The sequence below is a fragment of the Symphalangus syndactylus genome, chromosome 6, assembly GCF_028878055.3.
Source record: "Symphalangus syndactylus isolate Jambi chromosome 6, NHGRI_mSymSyn1-v2.1_pri, whole genome shotgun sequence".
Taxonomy (NCBI): domain Eukaryota; kingdom Metazoa; phylum Chordata; class Mammalia; order Primates; family Hylobatidae; genus Symphalangus; species Symphalangus syndactylus.
Genome location: NC_072428.2, coordinates 143,348,761 through 143,367,193, shown reverse-complemented (window position 1 = coordinate 143,367,193; position 18,433 = coordinate 143,348,761). Strand labels below are relative to the sequence as shown.

Here is an 18,433-nt window from a genome sequence, read left to right as displayed (position 1 = left end):
GCACCACTGTACTCCAGCCTGGGTGACAGAGCGAGACTCTGTCTCAAAAAAGAAAAAAAAAAATTAAAATAGAAGTTCTAAACTGGCCAGGCGTGGTGGCTCACACCTGTAATCCCAGCACTTTGGGAGGCCAAGACAGGCAGATCACCTGAGGTCAGGGGTTCAAGACCAGCCTGGCCAACATGATGAAACCCCATCTCTACTAAAAATACAAAAAAAAAAAAAAAAGCCAGGCATGGTGGTGCACGCCTGTAGTCCCCAGCTACTCAGGAGGCTGAGCAGGAGAATGGCTTGAACCCGGGAGGAGGAGCTTCCAGTGAGCTGAGATTGCGCTACTGCACTGCACTCCAGCCTAGGTGACAGAGTGAGACTCTGGCTCCAAAAAAAAAAAAAAAAAAGTTATAAACTGATTCCACCTGTGGTATTTCTTTTACCCATTTACTAAAACAAAACAAGATGAGATAGTATTCTGGTGCATCTGCCTTCTCTTAATCCTCTAGCTGTACTCAGAAATAAATTCCTAAAGCAATGTGCGAGGACTAAAACCTTTTTTAAAGATTTTATAAGAACATACTTTCAACTAAGCAATGTGGCATGGCAAGGACGAGCCGGGAGGCTATTGTCACCATTCTTGTAGGACTCCTGGTGAAACAACAGGCTGCAGGTCCGGAACAATCATACAATGTGGATGTCAGCGAGCAGAGGCTGGATTAGAAAGCAATTTACAGGCACAGCTGAAATGGATTTGACATTTCCATGACCATTTGGGCAGTGCAAAGTGTCTTTCTCTTTTTTAAATATCAAACCTCAAATGCGAGTCCAGACAGCTCAAAGATCTTTGAGTCTCCTGAACTGAGATCTGGTCTCTGTGTGTATGTGGATTCACTGTTACTGCAAAGTATAAAACATTCTGCCACTTTTTGTAGCTGTCAGATGTGCGGCAGCTCAGCTGTCAGTAATAGGAGTAAATCATTCAGTCCTCATTTTGAATGTAAAATATCACCTGAATCTCAATCAAGTTGTGAGTGCAAAGAATTTTCCAGTCATCTAATCTAAGAGAGGCTGTGATTGGCAAGAGTCTTGAAAGCAACTTAAGAGATTAGGCATGGGTAAGTCCTAAATGATCACTCAACTGAAGCCACGTGGATTTCCTTGGAACATGAAAATTCAAGTAAGTTACACAGCAGGCTCTGGAGCCATAATTATCAATTTAAGAATGATAAGAACATTCAAAGTTTGAGTAAGTGTGCATCTCATTGTTTTCTTGGGCCAACAGATAACTCTGAAAATATGGGTTGCTGTAGAATTCTCTAGGCTCAGTTCACCTTGCTCCAATGACACTTGTTAACATTAGACTCAGGGGAAGGGATGCAGTGAGTATCACGTGGAATATCCTTATTCAGAGCAGAAGTGAGAAATGTAATTAGCAATCTTTTCATTCTTTATTTTCTGAAGTAAAATGCAGAGAGGGGTTAGGGGGAGGGCAAAGACCATAAGGTTTCTAATAAAGACGTAATATGAAGATTTGGCTCTTTCATGCCATGCAAGTTATAAGTAGAAACTTATTTGGCGGTAGATTGATGTAATGAGTCAATAATGTTGCCTTATCAGTATAATTAACCTCAATCCTTAACTTCAGCCTCAGCCCTAAATATACAGGTTTCCCTAGCACATGACGGCATCACATAAGTTAGGAATGATGGATGTGGGTGGGCATTTAATTAAAAAGCATTACTCCATACACGTTTCTATCCTGTTTATGCAAGAAATTATGCTGAACAACACAATGACTAAAAAAAAAAGTGGGAAAAATGAGGGAAGCAGATGCATTTTCATAAACAAGCAATTAGGTCAGTCAGAGAACCCACGGACCGAGGACTGAGAACGGCCCCTAGATGGGGGCTTGTCACCTCGGGAGTGGGGAGGGTCCTGAAGAGTAAGCCCCTCTATGCGGCGATCACTTTCCTGCGAGGTGTCTTGAACCAGAGGCTCACACCTCCGTCCAGAGTCAAGTTCTGAACCCACGGCGCTCCTCTCTGCCAGGCAACAGGTGTCTGCCGTGGGTGTGGTTAAGCCAGCTGGGTATTTGTTCAATTAATGTAAAATTTTTCACTTATTGCTTGTTTTACTTAAAGCGAGATCTCAAAGTGCACCACTGCCTGAGTTCCCGCAAAGGTGCCTCTCCACCCCCATCACTTGGACCCAACCCACTTCTGTAAACAACTCTGGACCTTGCCCCTGAAAGAATTTCTTCAATTCTTACGGAACCCTCAAAAGTAGCATCTGCAAATCTGCAGAACCTTCAAAAGTAGCAAGGCAATCCCCATCTCCTTGTTTGTCCGTCGCCAAAAAAAAAAGTGCCAGCCAGCAACTTAAAATAAAGGACCGTCGGAGGATTCTTCTCAGACCATGACCTAATGGGTTAAAATAAACACAGGCAGGCACACAAACAATTTCAACAGAACAAGATGGCAACCCTCTCGTCCTCGCCAGAGACTCCAGCGCCCTGACCCCTCGGCCCCGTGCCCCCGACTAACGTGAGCCCGAGAGCAGGCGCGCCCAGGCCACGCGGGTCAGCGGGGAGCTGCGAGGCGGGTGGGCTCGCTGGGGAGGCGGATCGCCGAGTCCTCCAGTTAGAAAGTTATCCGTGCAGAGCTGCCCCCTGGCCAGCTGCCCGGAGCCTTCCGCGGACCAGCCGCGTTTCCAGGCACTCGGCCCTCCCGGGGGGCGAAGTGCCCCTGACCTCCTCCGGCACAGTCAAGCTTTTGGGGGACTCAGCGTCCCCAACCCAGGGAGCAGGGTCCCGCCCGGCGGCGGCGGCGGCTGGAACGAAGCGGAGCGACTGGCGCCTGCCCCGAGAGCACCGAAGGCTCCGCAGAACCCAACAGGTCTCGAGCTCCGGGGACTCGCAGCCCCGAGGCCCGCGCGGGCACCAGGGCCCAGTGGCCCTTCCCTGGCCGAAGTGACCACCTCTCCCCGCGTTTCCCCCAGAAGAGCCCTGGGGGTCTGCTTGGGGCTCGGACCGACCCGCGGCCAGCGAGGGCTCCCCGCAGCCCCTTCCTCCACTCCCACGCCCCATCCCGCGCCCAAAACACAAAGCCACATGCCCGAAGGAGAGGGGCCGCGGAGCCGCAAAGTTGCAATTTGCAAAGAAATGCCTGCTCCTCCGCATCCCGGCGCCGCTGGGTGGGCTCAGGTGGGAAGTGGGGGAAGCGCCGCCGCGCGCGGGCACGGGGTCGCTGCCCTCCCAGGGAGGTTCGGGACTGTGGAGGACAGACCTCCCCCAGCATCGCTCCTCACGGTGGGTCCCCCCGACCCGGCGCGCGCCCTGTCCGTGGCACTCACCATCACGTTCCCCTGCATCTTAGCGGTCTTGATCATGGCCTTTTCCTTCATTTTGCCCCAAGTCCGAACCCGACTTCTGGTCCAGGGAAGAGAAACTTAATCCATTGTCCTGGTGAGGATTAAAGTAGATTGGACTGGCCGAAGACTGGATGGAAACGGGTTTTTGAAGAAAAAAAAAATCTTCCAGGTCTTCAGTTTTATCACCTCCGCTCACCCCTGCTCGTGTCTTTACCCAGCGGATCCCAATAGCAATCAACTCTTTTTGGCCGCTACCAATAAAGAAAGAAAAAAAGCCTGGATGGAGGGTGGGTGTTGCTTTAAACAAAAAGCCAGGAGCCAGGAAGGGAGGAAGAGGCTGCGAGCCCAGCTAGCGAGGACGAGAGGCAGCTCTGACTGCGCGCGTGTCCACCGAGCTCAGCGCCAGCACACTGCTAGCAACAGCGCGGCGGCACGCACTGGGGGCGCACTCGGGGACGCCAGCGGCTCGGCCCCGGCTCCGGGGGCTCCTCCAGCAGGCAGTGCGGGGTGCAGCGGTCGCCGCTCTGGTCCCTAAGGGCGGGGACCCGGCCGGGCGGCGACGCCAGGGGCGGTGTGTGTGTGTGTGTGTGTGTCGGTGTGTGCGCGCGCGTGCGCCAGGTTTTCTGTCTTAACTGAGCTGGACTGGGAAGCCTCGAGCTGCATCAAGGTTAAGCGAGCGCAAACTGTTTGGGTAACGAGGGCAGCCCCTCCCCAGACACCCCTCCTCGGGTAGACGCCCACTCCGTGCCGGACTGAGTGCGCGCGCGGCGCACTCACGCTCGGCTTCCACAAACAAGCACTACGGTGATTGCCGCGGGTGGAGCCGCCGCCCGCAGCCGGGTGTTAACTATTGATCGGCTGCGCCCGCGAGAGAAGGGAGAGGCCGGGAAGAGCCAGACGCGGCTGTGCACGTCGCCCGCAAGTCTGGCGAGGGAGCAGAGGGGAAGTGGGGGTAGGCTGGGGATGGCAGCTTATAAATAATATTGTAACAGGTTACTATGGGACACACGTCGCGTCTCCATGGTTGCACTCTGGGTTGGCCTCTGCAACCGCCACCGCGGCAATTCCAGGGCGCAGAGGGCCTTGCCGTGAATGGCAGCGCCCGGCTTCCAGCGCGGGTGGCAGGGCCGCTCTCCCCGTCGCACACCTGGCTTCCCGGGCTCCACTTCCTTGCGGGCCTCCGCCCCAGCCGCGTCCCTCGGCGGCTTTGTTTCTTTGGCTCGCTCTTGTCTGCCTGCAGGGATCTGACCCCAAAGACCTCCCACAGCCCAGTCTGGCGCCGAGGGCTCTCCCTAGCCCTGGAACCCCAGCACTGGCCGGGGCCAAATACCAGCGCCGATTTCTCTAACCTCCACCCCAAGAGGCGGGTTGACCAGTGACCGCGACCTGGGTTCCCTTCTCCACCTGCTACCCCTGGGCGCTGTTCCCATCAATCATCCATTCACAACCGCGGTTTGCTCCCTGGACCACACACGGATGCGCGCTCCCAAGAGCGCGCGCAGAGTTTGGTCAAATTCCAAATTCGTATGCAGACCCACCCAGGCCACTTCAAAAACCAGATTCAGAGCTGATAGACACATCAGGCTTTGTGTGTGTGTGTGTGTGTGTGTGTGTAAGCGCGTGCCAGCGCCTGAGGGGAGGGGCGTGGCGGGAGCGAGAGTCTGGGAGGGGTTTGGGAAGCTTTTCCTTATTTACATTGACAGAAAAAATCTCCGTTTGTAAAAAAGAAGAGGTCACTTTCGAGCTCATAAAGAAGCAGATGATTCTAAGTAATTGCAACAGTAATTACATGCAAGTTATCCACAATGTCCACATGCAAACATGAATGATATATTATGTATTAATATATGTATATTATATGCAAAAACATTAGCACATGTGCACGAGCAATTGGTTACAAGCGTAAACTAATGATTTGGGCTTGAGAGAGGTAAGTGGAAGGAATAGGTAAACCAAAGTAAAATGCTTGAAAAGTCACTTTTAAAGTAATGTGGATCAGGCTTTGCTAGAAAGTGGTAGGTGCACTTTAGGTTCTAGAAGCACTCTTCTCTGTTGGGATTTGTCTTACTGTCTTCTGGCTGTGATAACAAAATAGTGTAAAATGGGTGGGTTATAAACAACAGGAATTTATTTCTCACAGTTCTGGAGGCTGGAAGTCCAAGACCAAGGTGCCAACAGATGCTTTGTGTGGTGAGAATCTGATTTCTGGTTCACAGATGGCGCCTTCTCAGTGTGCATCACATGATGTGAGGAAAGGCACCTCTCTGGGGTCCCTTTTATCAGGGTGATGGCTCCTCCCTCATCACCTCATCACCTCCCAAAGTCTTCAGCCCCTAACACCATCACCCTGGGGTTACGTTTCACATATGAATTCTAGAAAAGGGAGAGACAAACAGTCCCTAACACCATCACCCTGGGGTTAGGTCTCACATATGAATTCTAGAAAAGGGAGAGACAAAAATTCAGAAAACAGCAGGCTGCTCAATCACAACTTTTTTCAAGAAGGGAACACTTAGAGTACAGGTCATTGACACTGTTGAATGTCAGGATAAACCCAGTTGAGTGTGGACAGAAAATATCATCCATCTAAATCCGATTGTAAGCAGGGTTAATATGGTTCTTTTTCTTCTTCCTTTGAAGCGGCATTCGTTCATCTAGAATTTTCCTCCCTCTCTTTCCCACCAAGCATGGGCCTCCAAACGGCTCCCCATAACCTGCCTTTTCCCATCCCATCACCACATGATGGAGGAGAGAGGAAAAATCAAGAAGACAAACACACATATATGTATGTGTGTGTGTGTGTGTGTGTTTGTTTTGAGATGGAGTCTCGCTTTGTCACCAGGCTGGAGTGCAGTGGTGCGATCTCAGCTCACTGCAACCTCCACCTCCTGGGTTCAAGTGATTCTCCTGCCTCAGCCTTCCGAGTAGCTGGGACTACAGGCGCCCGCCACCACGCCCGGCTAATTTTTGTATTTTTAATGGAGATGGGGTTTCACCATATTGGTCACGCTGGTCTCAAACTCCTGACCTCAGGTGACCCGCCTACCTCGGCCTCCCCAAAGTGCTGGAATTACAGGCCGGAGCCACAGCGTCTGGCCGACAAACATATTTTTTAACCTTCTATTTTCATAGTTTCCTTCACATTATCCCTGGAAATCGGAAGTGGAATCATATGGATTAAACCTTTATGTTAAGAAACAACCGCAATAAACATACGTGTGCATGTGTCTTTATAGCAGCATGATTTATATTCCTTTGGGTATATACCCAGTAATGGGATGGCTGGGTCAAATGGTATTTCTAGTTCTCGATCCTTGAGGAATCGCCACACTGTCTTCCACAATGGTTGAACTAGTTTACAGTCCCACAACCCAAATGTCCAACATGATAGACTGGATTCAGAAAATGTAGCACATATACACCATGGAATACTATGCACCCATAAAATTGATGAGTTCATGTCCTTTGTAGGGACATGGATGAAGCTGGAAACCATCATTCTCAGCAAACTATCGCAAGGACAAAAAACCAAACACCACATGTTTTACTCATAGGTGGGAATTGAACAATGAGAACACTTGGTCACACACCGGGGCCTGTTGTGGGGTGGGGGGAGGGGGGAGGAAGAGCATTAGGAGATATACCTAATGTAAATGACGAGTTAATGGGTGCAGCACACCAACATGGCACGTGTATACATATATAACTAACCTGCACGTTGTGCACATTACCCTAGAACTTAAAGTTTATATATATATAAATAAAAAATAAAAATTCCCCCCCAAAAAAGAAACAAATAACACTATTAGCAGACACATTTTCTCCTAACACTTAACCAACAGCGTCCAGTCCTGCTACTTGTCAGAGGCACTGTGTTCTGCTCCTCCTGCCCAGCTTGTGACCCAGAGCCCTGCAGAAAGGATAGGGCTGAAAAGCAGGCATAGGAGGAAACACTGCACAGAATAAAACAGCAAAGCAGTCCCGAATATTCAGGTAGTGCCTGTCATTCTTTGCAACTTGTCTACCTTGAGCCACTGCCATATGGAATACTGGAGAGGAAAAGAATGAGGCTAAGAGGTCTCTGTAAGAAAGACAGGGCCAGGTGCAGTGGCTCACGCCTGTAATCCCAGCACTTTGGGAGGCCGAGGCGGGTGGATCACCTGAGGTCAGGAGTTCAAGACCAGCCTGGCCAACATGGTGAAATCCCATCTCTACTAAAAATACAAAAATTAGCTCGGCTTGGTGGTGGACACCTGTAATCCAAGCTACTCAGGAGGCTGAGGCAGGAGAATTGCTTGAACCCGGGAAGCGGAGGTTGTGGTGAGCCGAGATTGTGCCATTGCACTCTGGCCTAGACAACAAGAGCGAAACTCTGTCTCAAAAAAAAAAAAAAAAAAAAAAAGAAAAAAAGGAAAAGAAGGAAAGCAAGTGTAAGGAAAAAGTGCTTAACATAAGATGGTTCTCAATTTCTATATTAATTTTGGGTATTTAAATTTCTGAGAAAATTCAATTTGGAACCATTTGAAGACAGCATTACCATCAGAAGCTCATTCCCCATCCCATCCTCAAAATGACTTTTTCTTGTGCTATTGCATTCATAAACAGGGATGCGAAGGTGGTCCTATATTTATCAACAGTTTCACAAACAGGGATGCGAAGGTGGTCCTGTATTTATCAACAGTTTCACAAACAGGGATGCGAAGGTGGTCCTGTATTTATCAACAGTTTCACAAACAGGGATGCGAAGGTGGTCCTGTATTTATCAACAGTTTCACAAACAGGGATGCGAAGGTGGTCCTGTATTTATCAACAGTTTCACAAACAGGGATGCGAAGGTGGTCCTGTATTTATCAACAGTTTCACAAACAGGGATGCGAAGGTGGTCCTATATTTATCAACAGTTTCGGCTCTTCTCTGTCTAGGTTTTGCGGTTGTATTTTCCTGTTTTTGTTTTTTCACCCAGATCACATGAATAGCATGTTTATCTTATGATTCTCCCCACAGTGTTTTTTAGGTTTGGTCACATAGAATCTGCCGTTTCATAGCACCTAAGCCCCATAGAATCTTCCGTGTTTCACAGCACCTAAATCCCATAGAAGCTGTGATGTTTCACAGCACCTAAACCCCATAGAATCTGCCATGTTTTTCAGCACCTAAGCCCCATAGAATCTGCCATGTTTTTCAGCACCTAAGCCCCATAGAATCTGCCATGTTTTTCAGCACCTAAGCCCCATAGAATCTGCCATGTTTGGGAGCACCTAAGTCTCGTAGGATCTGCCATGTTTCACAGCACCTATCCCATTTACCTTTGCCTAGTGTTGACTCCTGGCATCTGTTTACTTCTGGCAGGCTCTCTCCACACCTACCACAGTGCAGCCATTGGTGGTGTCGATCCTTTTGCCCCATCCTCAATTTATGTACTGCTGGCATTAGCAACTGCTTTGATTAAAGTGGCTTTAAGTTGAGACTTTTGGCAAAATATTCAGTTTCACATTTGACATCAGGAAATATTTACAACACAGGAACAGATTCCTTATGTCACTTTATCAGTGTTATTTTCTTGTTACTTATTACTAGAAGTTTAACTGCATGAATACCTTTACCTAGAGGAACTCCAACACAACGCAACTCAACGTGTAAAATTCCCAATTCGTAAAAGCGACACTCAATGTGACATAAGAAAAGAGACGAAAACTATTCTTTTACACAAATTAGTTCATTACTGATGTTCTTTAAAACGTGAGCTGTCCTATTTCACTGAAGACATTATTCATTTCATATAATTTAATTTACCCATAAATTTTCGGAAGATATCTACTAGAAAAAGTATGAGATGTGTCAGCATTTATTTTACAAAGCACACAGGTATGATAATAATCATTTGGAGAAAGCATATAACCAATGTTTTTACCTTCTCTCAATCATTCAGAAATTAGACAAATTAACTTAAAATATGTTGAGAGACTAATGATATACCAAGCTTGATGACATGTGATAGATTTTATTATAGAAAACAGTCCCTGTCCTTGAGGATTTCACAGTGTCTGGCGGGTGATACCCAAATTAACAATATGGACAACAGCAAAAATAATTGTACAAATATGATACAGGAATACAGATGGCAGGGCTCCTGGGGTCTTTAGGCAAATATGAAAGAAAGCTAAAGCAAGTGATGATAGCTGAAATACATCTTATAGGAGCAATACAAATTTAGCCATTACGACCTGGAGCCAGGGAAAATGAATGCCTGCAGAGGGATAGCCTGAGTAGTTCAGTACACTGTCACCTGGAAGCAGAGCTGGGTGATGGAAATGAGGGTGGAAGGACATGTGGAGACCAGCAGTGAGAGCCATGTGAGCCGTGTCCTACAAAAACAGGAATGTCACAGCCAAGGCCCCCAGGTAGACATTGATATAGCATGATCCATACTTTAAAATCAAATCCACCCTCCAAAGCAAGGAGACAGGGGGACAGGCAAGGCAGCTAGGAAGATCCTGCATTAATTTTGGGTTGGAATAATAAGGATATAATTTGGGTAGGTAGTAAGGATTAGAGAAGAGCCATTTATAGATCATCCGTGCAAAACTATTAAGTCCAATATCAACCCTCCTCACAGATGACCCATTTCCCCACTGACCCTTTGCAACCAAGAGATGGAAACAGAATTTAATCTCACCTCAGTGCTAATGTTGTACTACAAGGGCAATGTTGGCCATTAAATCAATCATCTTATAGCTAGAATTGCACATCTAACAACTTATCACACATATTTACTTATTGGCATGGCTGCCTCCACATCCCAACTTGAAGGCATATGGCTGTACGTTCTTCTTTGGGTCCTCCTACTTTCACACTGTGACTGATGAGCAGTAGGTTGTTTAATTCATGTTTCTTGAACAAATGAAGCAATAAATGAGAGGATATTTATGCTGCTGCCTCTTCCACTATACTTTCAACCAAGAATTGACATATTAAATTTTAAAATAAGTATCTTCTTTAAACCTAGGCACACTGGCCTATTAATGAAGCATGTATCCAAGAAATTCCAAGTGTGTACACAAACCTCCAAAATTAATTAAAAGACTGTTATCTTTGGCAATGTTTCACTTTGCCAGAGTAGACTAAGAGTCAAATAAATGATTTATGTTCATCTCTATCTCGCACTTGCTCAATTTAACAGGAACCTCTCAGGAATGAGATAATTCAGACTAAATTCATTACGACACATTGGTCTTCTATTTCAGGTAATAGACTGTATTTCAGGTTCATCTCAGGTATGAACCAAAATACACAGGTATCCAGCTCAGTGTCTCTTTTCTCCCTGCATACTTGTCTCTGAGCATTAACAAATGTGTTAGGCTACAGACCCAATTTACAAGGGGAGGAACACAGGATGGAACCTGGATGTCATATCCACAGCCATGTCACATGTCACATGTCAGTGTAGGCCAATACCACAACTATTTTAACTCTTCAGTTTCCTACTCTAACAAATTGAATAAGGCCTCTTGACTCAAGCAGTATTTTGTTGGTATTAAATACTATCTTAAGGAAGTGTAAGAAGTATGAAACAGTTGTTGGGCTCTTTTATACATGAGAATATCTTCATACAGAAACTTTGTAACTAAGCAAAGTATTGGAAAATATAAGCAGTTAAGTGTATGTGATTCCTACTATCTTTGAACAATGTGCAATTACTTTACATAGCTATTTTATAGAATCAGTGAAGCATAGTACATATTTTAGAGTTCTTGTAGAGTCTTTTATAGAAGAGCAATGGTCAAACACTTATAAACTGAAAGCAATAGACATACAAAACACATTTAAACAAAGAGAGGGATTTTAGTTTGTTTATGATAAAACTTATATGTAACAAATGCTCATATCACAGATGGCATAAAATTATAATATTCGAACATCAGCAGTTCAAGAAAAGCAGTTTTGTGACACATTCATAAATGAACCTTGTTAATTTTCCTACAAGGTGGCACAATTGTTGATAAATAAGTCAAAAATCTGTGTATATTTATTTCAAAAGAAAGAAAAATTTAGAAGGCCATAGCTTTTTAAAATTTAATTATTATGTGTCTACCAACATAGCGGGGACTTTTGGGCCCACCTCTATAAAATATGTATAAAACTCTTCCTCCAATGAGGTAATAAATAAAACTATATCGACTAGGAAATTCCTATTAAAACAATTAACCCATGAAATAGTGTTATTAAACTTGGATACAAAAAGGACTTCACTATTAAATATAGGAATTCGTTGTTTACAACGAATTATAGAAAAGAGAAACACGTGGTTAAATGACTTTTTAAGAGATATTTTGGACCGGGCACACTGACTCATGCCTGTAATCCCAGCACTTTGGGGGCCGACACAGGTGGTTCACCTGAGGTCAGGAGTTCAAGAGCAGCCTGACCAATGTGGTGAAACCCCATCTCTACTAAAAATACAAAAATTAGCCAGCTGTGGTGGCATGCGCCTGTAATCCCAGCTACTTGGGAGCTGAGACAGGAGAATTGCTGTAACCCAGGAGGCAGAGGTTGCAGTGAGCCAAGATGGCACTGCTGCACTCCAGCCTGGGCGGCACAGCAAGACTTCATCTCAAAATAAATAAATAAATAAATAAACAAATAAATAAATAAAAGATATTTTGGAGTTAGAAAAGCTTGGGCTGGTATTTAAAGCATAGCTCCCTCTCCCTCTACCCCCAACATCCACACAATTATACATTCCTGCAGCTTCCCTACCACCAACACTCAGACCCAGGTAACAAACACTTCTCTCTGCTGGACAATTGCTGCTAATTTTTTCTTCATCCACTCACATCTACTTTTTTCCCTTCTCCAGTGCATTCATCTGGAAATATTTGAAGTACAAATCTCATCACATCACCACCCTCTCCACAGCTAAACCCCTTCTCTAGCGTTCATTGCTGTTAGGGAAGTATCCAAGTTTCAGGACCTTGGAGAGGTGCCGCCATTACTTATTTTTCCAGCGTCATTTTTTTCTTTTTCTGTTGTCTTTTCTTTCTCTTTTCCTCCTTCCTTTTTTCCCATCTCCCCTCCTCCTCTCTGTATCTTTACTTCTTCACCTCTGTACTCCATTCACATGGCTTTATTCAATCTTTGTATACAATTCCTGCACAGAGATTTTTTTCATGCTATTTTCTTTACCTCAAATATTCTCCTCTTCCTTCTGTCTTTTAATGTAAAAACAAGCCAAAACATCTTGCTGAAGTACAATATTTAGAGGGAAGTGCCTAAGTCATAAGTCTACAACTTAATAACTTATCTCAAGGTGCATACATCCATGTAATCACAACCAGATGAAGACATACAAGATAAGTGGTGTCTCAAAAGATTTCTTGGTGCATTCTTCTGGTTACAATCTCATTTCTCCCCTGAGAAAATCACTATCCTGACTTCTAACACTAGTTAGTCAGGGAGAGTTCTGAAATCCATACAAATGGAATCAATGTGAATGGCTTCTTTCACTCCGTCTCCCTTGGGAGACTCAGAGATATTGTATGTAGCTGTAGTAAGCTTCCATCACTGCATAGCATTCCATGGTATGAACATTTCATAATCAATCCATGCTATTGTTGAGTCAATTTGGAATTTTTTTGCTTGGTTAGGCACTAACATAAATAATGATGTTATGACCATTCTCATTATAGTCTTGATTTACACATGTAAGAATTTCTGAAGGCTATATATCTAGAAATTTGACAGATTTATTAGAAGGTGTATGCTTAGCCTTAGTAGATTTATTAGAATGTTTATATTCAGCCTTGTGTAGCCTTACTGATAAACAGAGGCTACACAAAATTACTCCCAAGCAAGTAAGATGTGAGTGACCTGTTGCTTCACGTTCTTCTTAACATTTGATATTGTCAGGTTATATTTTGTTTTATTTCACTTTTGAGTAACATTTCTGATGAGAGTACACGGGTATCTTGCATTGCCTCAAAAACTAATGACAGTGAAAAGGAAAGCTTTTATATGTTTCTTAGTAATTTGAATATTTTCTTTCGTGAAGTTCCTGTTAATGTTTTTGCCCATTTGTCATTTGTGGTGTCCAGGATTTTTAATATCTTTATTTATTTGTCAAACCTTTTAATATATCCAGGATATGAGTTCTTTGTCAGTTAATAAACATTGCAAATACTTCTTCTTTTTGGCCTCCATTAAAATGATGTTCTTTATCTGGAATAGTATAATACTTGACGTTTAAAAATTCAATCTTCCCTGGCGTTTACCTATTTAATTATTTGCTTGAAAAACAACTTTTAGCTTTTTGAGTTGTGTCATGCACTTTTTATCTATTTAATTAATAAGATCGGTCATATGTACTATTTTTTCCTTTCTTTACGCAATCATGCGTGACATAACAACATTTCAGTCAACATATGACAGACCACATATACCACAGTAGTCCCAGATTATAATGAAGCCAAAAAATTCCTGTTCCTAGTGACATCATCATTGTCCTAACACCATACCACAATGCAGTTCTCACAAGTTTTTGGTGATACTGGTGTGAACAAACCTACTGCACTGCCACTTGTTTAAAAGTATAGCCATACAATTATGTACAGTACATAATGCTTGATAATAATAAAGACAAAATTGTATCTGTGTCTTAATTTTTAGCAAAAAGTTTAAAAAGTAAAAAATGTAATAAGAAAATTTGAAAATAGATAAAAGCATATAGAATAAGAATATAAAGAAAATATCTGTATAATTGTATTATTTGTGTCTTAAGCTAAGTGCGATTGCAAAAGAATCCAATAATTTTTTTAAAAACTCAAAATGTTACAAAGTAAAAATGTTACAGTAGGCTAACGTTAACATATTATTGAAAAAAGAAAAGGTTTTATTTTTGTTTTTTTGTTTGTTTTTACAAATTTAGTATAGCCTAAATGTAGTGTTGGGAAAGTCTACAGTAGTGTACAGTAATGTCCTAGACCTTCACATTCACTCACCACTCACTCCCAGACTCACTCAGAGCAACTCTAAGTTATAGAAGCTCCATTTATGGTAAGTTCCCTGTACAGATGTAACATTATTTATTTCCTATGCCATAATTTTACTTTACCTTTTCTATGTTTAGATATACAACTACTTACCATGGTATATCTAAACATAGAAAAGGTACAGTAAAATTAGGTATTCAGTCCAGCAACATGCTGTACAGGTTTGTAGTACAGAAGCTATGCCATATAGGCTAAGTGTGTAGGAGGCTGTACCCTCTATATTCATGTAAGTACACTCTTTGATGTTTACACAATGACTAACATCACTGAATGTTGGGTTCATAAAGTATCCTGTCATTAAGCAATATATGACTGTGTGTTATTTGCTGTTCTATTGGGTAAATTATTGAGATGCTAGTTTATAAAATTGGCACATTTAATTTCCTTTGTAATTTTTATTTTTAGCCAATGAGTTGCTTAGAGTAATTTACAAATATTTAAGGATGTTTGAGGTATATTTTTAATATTAACTTTTAGCTTAATCTCACTATAGAGAAAAAATACTCAGAATTTCAATCACTATACTTGGTGATATTGTGTGTGTGTGTGTGTGTGTGTGTGATTTGTTTTCAAACATATGGTCAATTTGGGCAATGAATATACTTATTGGATAGAATATGATGTATATTCTAAAATGGCAGATGTAGTATTTCTGTATTTTTCAACTAGATCAAGTTAGCTCATTTTGATTTTCAAATCTACTACATCTTTATTGATTTTTTTTCCTGGATGTTCTTTCAGTTACTCGGAGAGGTATGGTAAAATCTAAGATTGTAGATTTGTCTATTTTCCCTCTTAATTCTGTCAATTTTGCTTTATATATTTTGAAGCTATATTATTAGGTGCATACTAGTCTGAGATTATAAATTCTTGTCAGATAGACCCTTTAATCCTAATGCAATGACACTATTTATGTTCAGAAATGTGTCATTTCTTGCCTTTCAGTGTCATTTGCAAAATCATATATGCCAATTTTATTTTGCCTACTGCTTGCATGTATTTAACTTACTCTTTTTTTTCAGGGATTTTTTTCTTTTTGGTCCTCATATTTTAGGCAGCTTTTTTTGTGAGCTGCCTCTCTTTATTTGCTAATTCAGTCTGACAATTTTGCCTTTTAATCTCAGTATTCAGTCCATTTGTATTAATGTAATCACTGACACATTGGCATTCCAATCAATCTTACTAATTTTGTTTGTCCCATTTTTCCTCTTTTGGATTATGTTTATTGATAAATTTTCTTCAAATTAGCCTGTTATTAAACAACTGTTATTATTCTTTAAATGTTTACCCCATAAATTCAAAATATATTCTTAATTAGAATCTTATATTGATAATCATATTAATTTAAATTAGTTGACAGTTGCATTAATTAATATATCTACAATTCTTCACGTAATAAGGAACTTTGAGTAATCAAATATTATTTAACAAAATCCTGTCTTGTGCTATTATTTATCAAGATTTATATAGGTATTTTTTTCTAATCATTGTTTTGTACCATCAATATTCCCTTGGACATAGCCACACATTTATCTTTTCTATTCTTCTCTTTTTAAGTCAACTATTTTCATCCGTGATTATGTTTTTTTGCATGAAGAATTCTCTCAGTCATTCCTTTACTGGAAGTTTGACAAATTTCCTAGGTTTTTGTTTTTCAAAAAGTGTCCTTATATTTTTCCTTTGTTTTGAAGGAGAACTTTAGAGTGTATGGAGTTCTATTTTGGCATTTGTTTTCATTCTGCACTTGACAATGTCACGTCTCCATCTTCTGACTTGCACTCTTATACCGTCATTATTAGTATTTCTATTTCCCCTTAAAGATAACATATGTTTTGTCTCCGCCTGCTTTATAGACTTCCTCTTGTCTTCAGTTTTCAGAAATTTTATTATGATATCCTTAGGTACATTTTGTCTGTTTGTCGTAATCTATCTGAAGTTCATAGAGCAGCTAATATCTGTCGGATTTTTCCATTACTTTTGAAATGATCTCATCTGTAACAGTTCCCTTTCTATTCTCTCCGTCTTCTTCTGCAACTTTAATTACACCTATACTAGAAGTTTCCAACATCTATTATGCATGTTACACTGTTTTCTACATTTTTCTACTTGTAACCAGATACTGAATTTTTTTGTTTGCTCCCTTTTCTTCTCTTCAGCTGTGTTAATTGGTTGTTAAATCCATCCATTGAGTTAATTTCATATCTTATTTTGTTTCCATTCTAATATGCCCATTTGATTTTAAATGGTTTCCAGTTCATGGTATAATTCTACATTTTGGCCAGGCACAGTGGCTCACACCTGTAATCCCAGCACTCTAGGAGGCCTAGGCAGGTGGATAACTTGAGATCAGCAGTTTGAGACAAGCCTGGCCAACACAGTGAAATGCTGTCTTTACTAAAAACACAAAAATTAGCTAGGCATAGTGGCACACACCTGTAATCCCAGCTACTCGGGAGGCTGAGGCAGGAGAATCGCTTGAACCTGGGAGGTGGAGGTTGCAGTGAGCTGAGATCCTGCCACTGCACTCCAGCCTGGGCCACAGAGCAAGACTCCCTCTCAAAAATAAATAAATAAATAATAATAACTCTATATTTTATGATTTAGTTTTACAAACATGCTAAAGTCCATATCTAATAACTTCTTTCTGGTTCTTCTGTTATTCTGGGGTGTGTGTGTGTGTGTGTGTGTGTGCTTGTGTGTTGCTGTTGCTCTTTGTTCAGTTATTTTGATCTTTCTTGGTAATTTTTGGCTCAACACTTCATATTTCCAGTACTAGGTGTGAAGATAATTTGAAGCTGTAGATGCTTTGTCTTCCTCCAGAGTGGATTCACTTTTGCTTCTGGCAGGTAGTTAGGAAGAAGGCAAATAGTCTTAATTTAGACAAGGGTTAACATCTTTACAGTCTAGGCTTTCGTCCCGAGGAAAAATCCATCTCTCATTCTTTTTTTCTAGTGTGTAGTCTTTGGGGATTCCAATTCAAACTCCAGTGTGTTTCTCAGGACTTCTACTTTTAGACCCCAGTCTATAGAGATCCACAACCTGTCAGCTGCCTTGTGCAAATGAGTGAATGCCACTCCTATATTTCTCTCTCTGTTCTTCCATCTTTTGGACATGAGGACACAAGTCCTCACTTCCTTGGCAGCTCTGCAGTGCCCTTGACCTTTTCTGGATGTTCTCGATAGCGGATTTGTTCTGTAACAGCAGTCTTCCTTTTCCGAAGGCAGTGCTCCCCATCACTGGTCCCTGCTTTACTGAGTTAGTGCCTGTTCATCCACTCATCTGTTCACAAGGAGGGCCTCCAGACTTTCCTGTCGAGAGTAAACCGTCTTTTAAAAGCTCTCACAATTCTGTGTAACTCTATTTTGTATTATTTGCCAAAGTTGCAAAGTTATGTTTATTTACGGAATAGTTAGAATTTTTTTAAAATCTCTGCAACTAGATTTTAGGCATTATAAGGGTAGGATTATTGTCTATTTTCATTCATTTTAAATTAGGTAGCCCTCAAATATAGTTTTAAATGGAGGAATATATTGTTTAAATGCCACAGACATTGCTATCATTTGGTTTGTTTGGCCCCTCTAAATCTCATGTTGCAATTTGATCCCCAGTGTTGGAGGTGGGACTTAATGGGAGGTGTCTGTGTCATGAGGGCAGATCCTTGGTGAAAAGATTGATGCCCTCCTTGGTGGGGGGCAGTGAGTGAGTTTGCACATGATTCCCATGGGAGCCAGTTGTTAAAAAGAGCCTGGCACCTCCCACTCTCTGTTTTGTGTTCTTCCTCACCACGTGATTGCCCCACACCAGCTTCCCTCCACCTTTCACCATGAATGGAAGCAGCCTGAGGCCTCACCAGAAGCAGATGCTGGCTCCATGCTACTTGTACAGCCTGGGCACTGTGAGCCCAATAAACCTCTTTTCCTTATAAATTGCCCAGCTTCAGGTATTTCTTTGTAGCAGTGCAAAATGGACTAAAGACAGCCATCTAGCTGTAGAGTCTGATAAGGTACAATAAAAGTTCAGTTGTA

General features: G+C 42.3%; 1 protein-coding gene across 2 annotated transcripts in view; it reads right to left on the bottom strand.

Annotated features, from left to right (window-relative positions):
* Positions 1 to 18,433, bottom strand: part of DPP6 (dipeptidyl peptidase like 6) — a 1,185,884-nt gene that overhangs the window by 1,046,649 nt on the left and 120,802 nt on the right. The window contains exon 1 of one of the 2 annotated variants that reach the window (XM_055269771.2): positions 3,346 to 4,058. The exons of the other annotated variant lie outside the window; for it this stretch is intronic. Within the exon in view, the coding sequence (XP_055125746.1) occupies positions 3,346 to 3,396 (51 nt within the window). The 5' untranslated portion in view covers positions 3,397 to 4,058. Of the gene's footprint in view, positions 1 to 3,345; positions 4,059 to 18,433 lie in introns of those variants that run through there. 2 annotated transcript variants of the gene reach the window in all.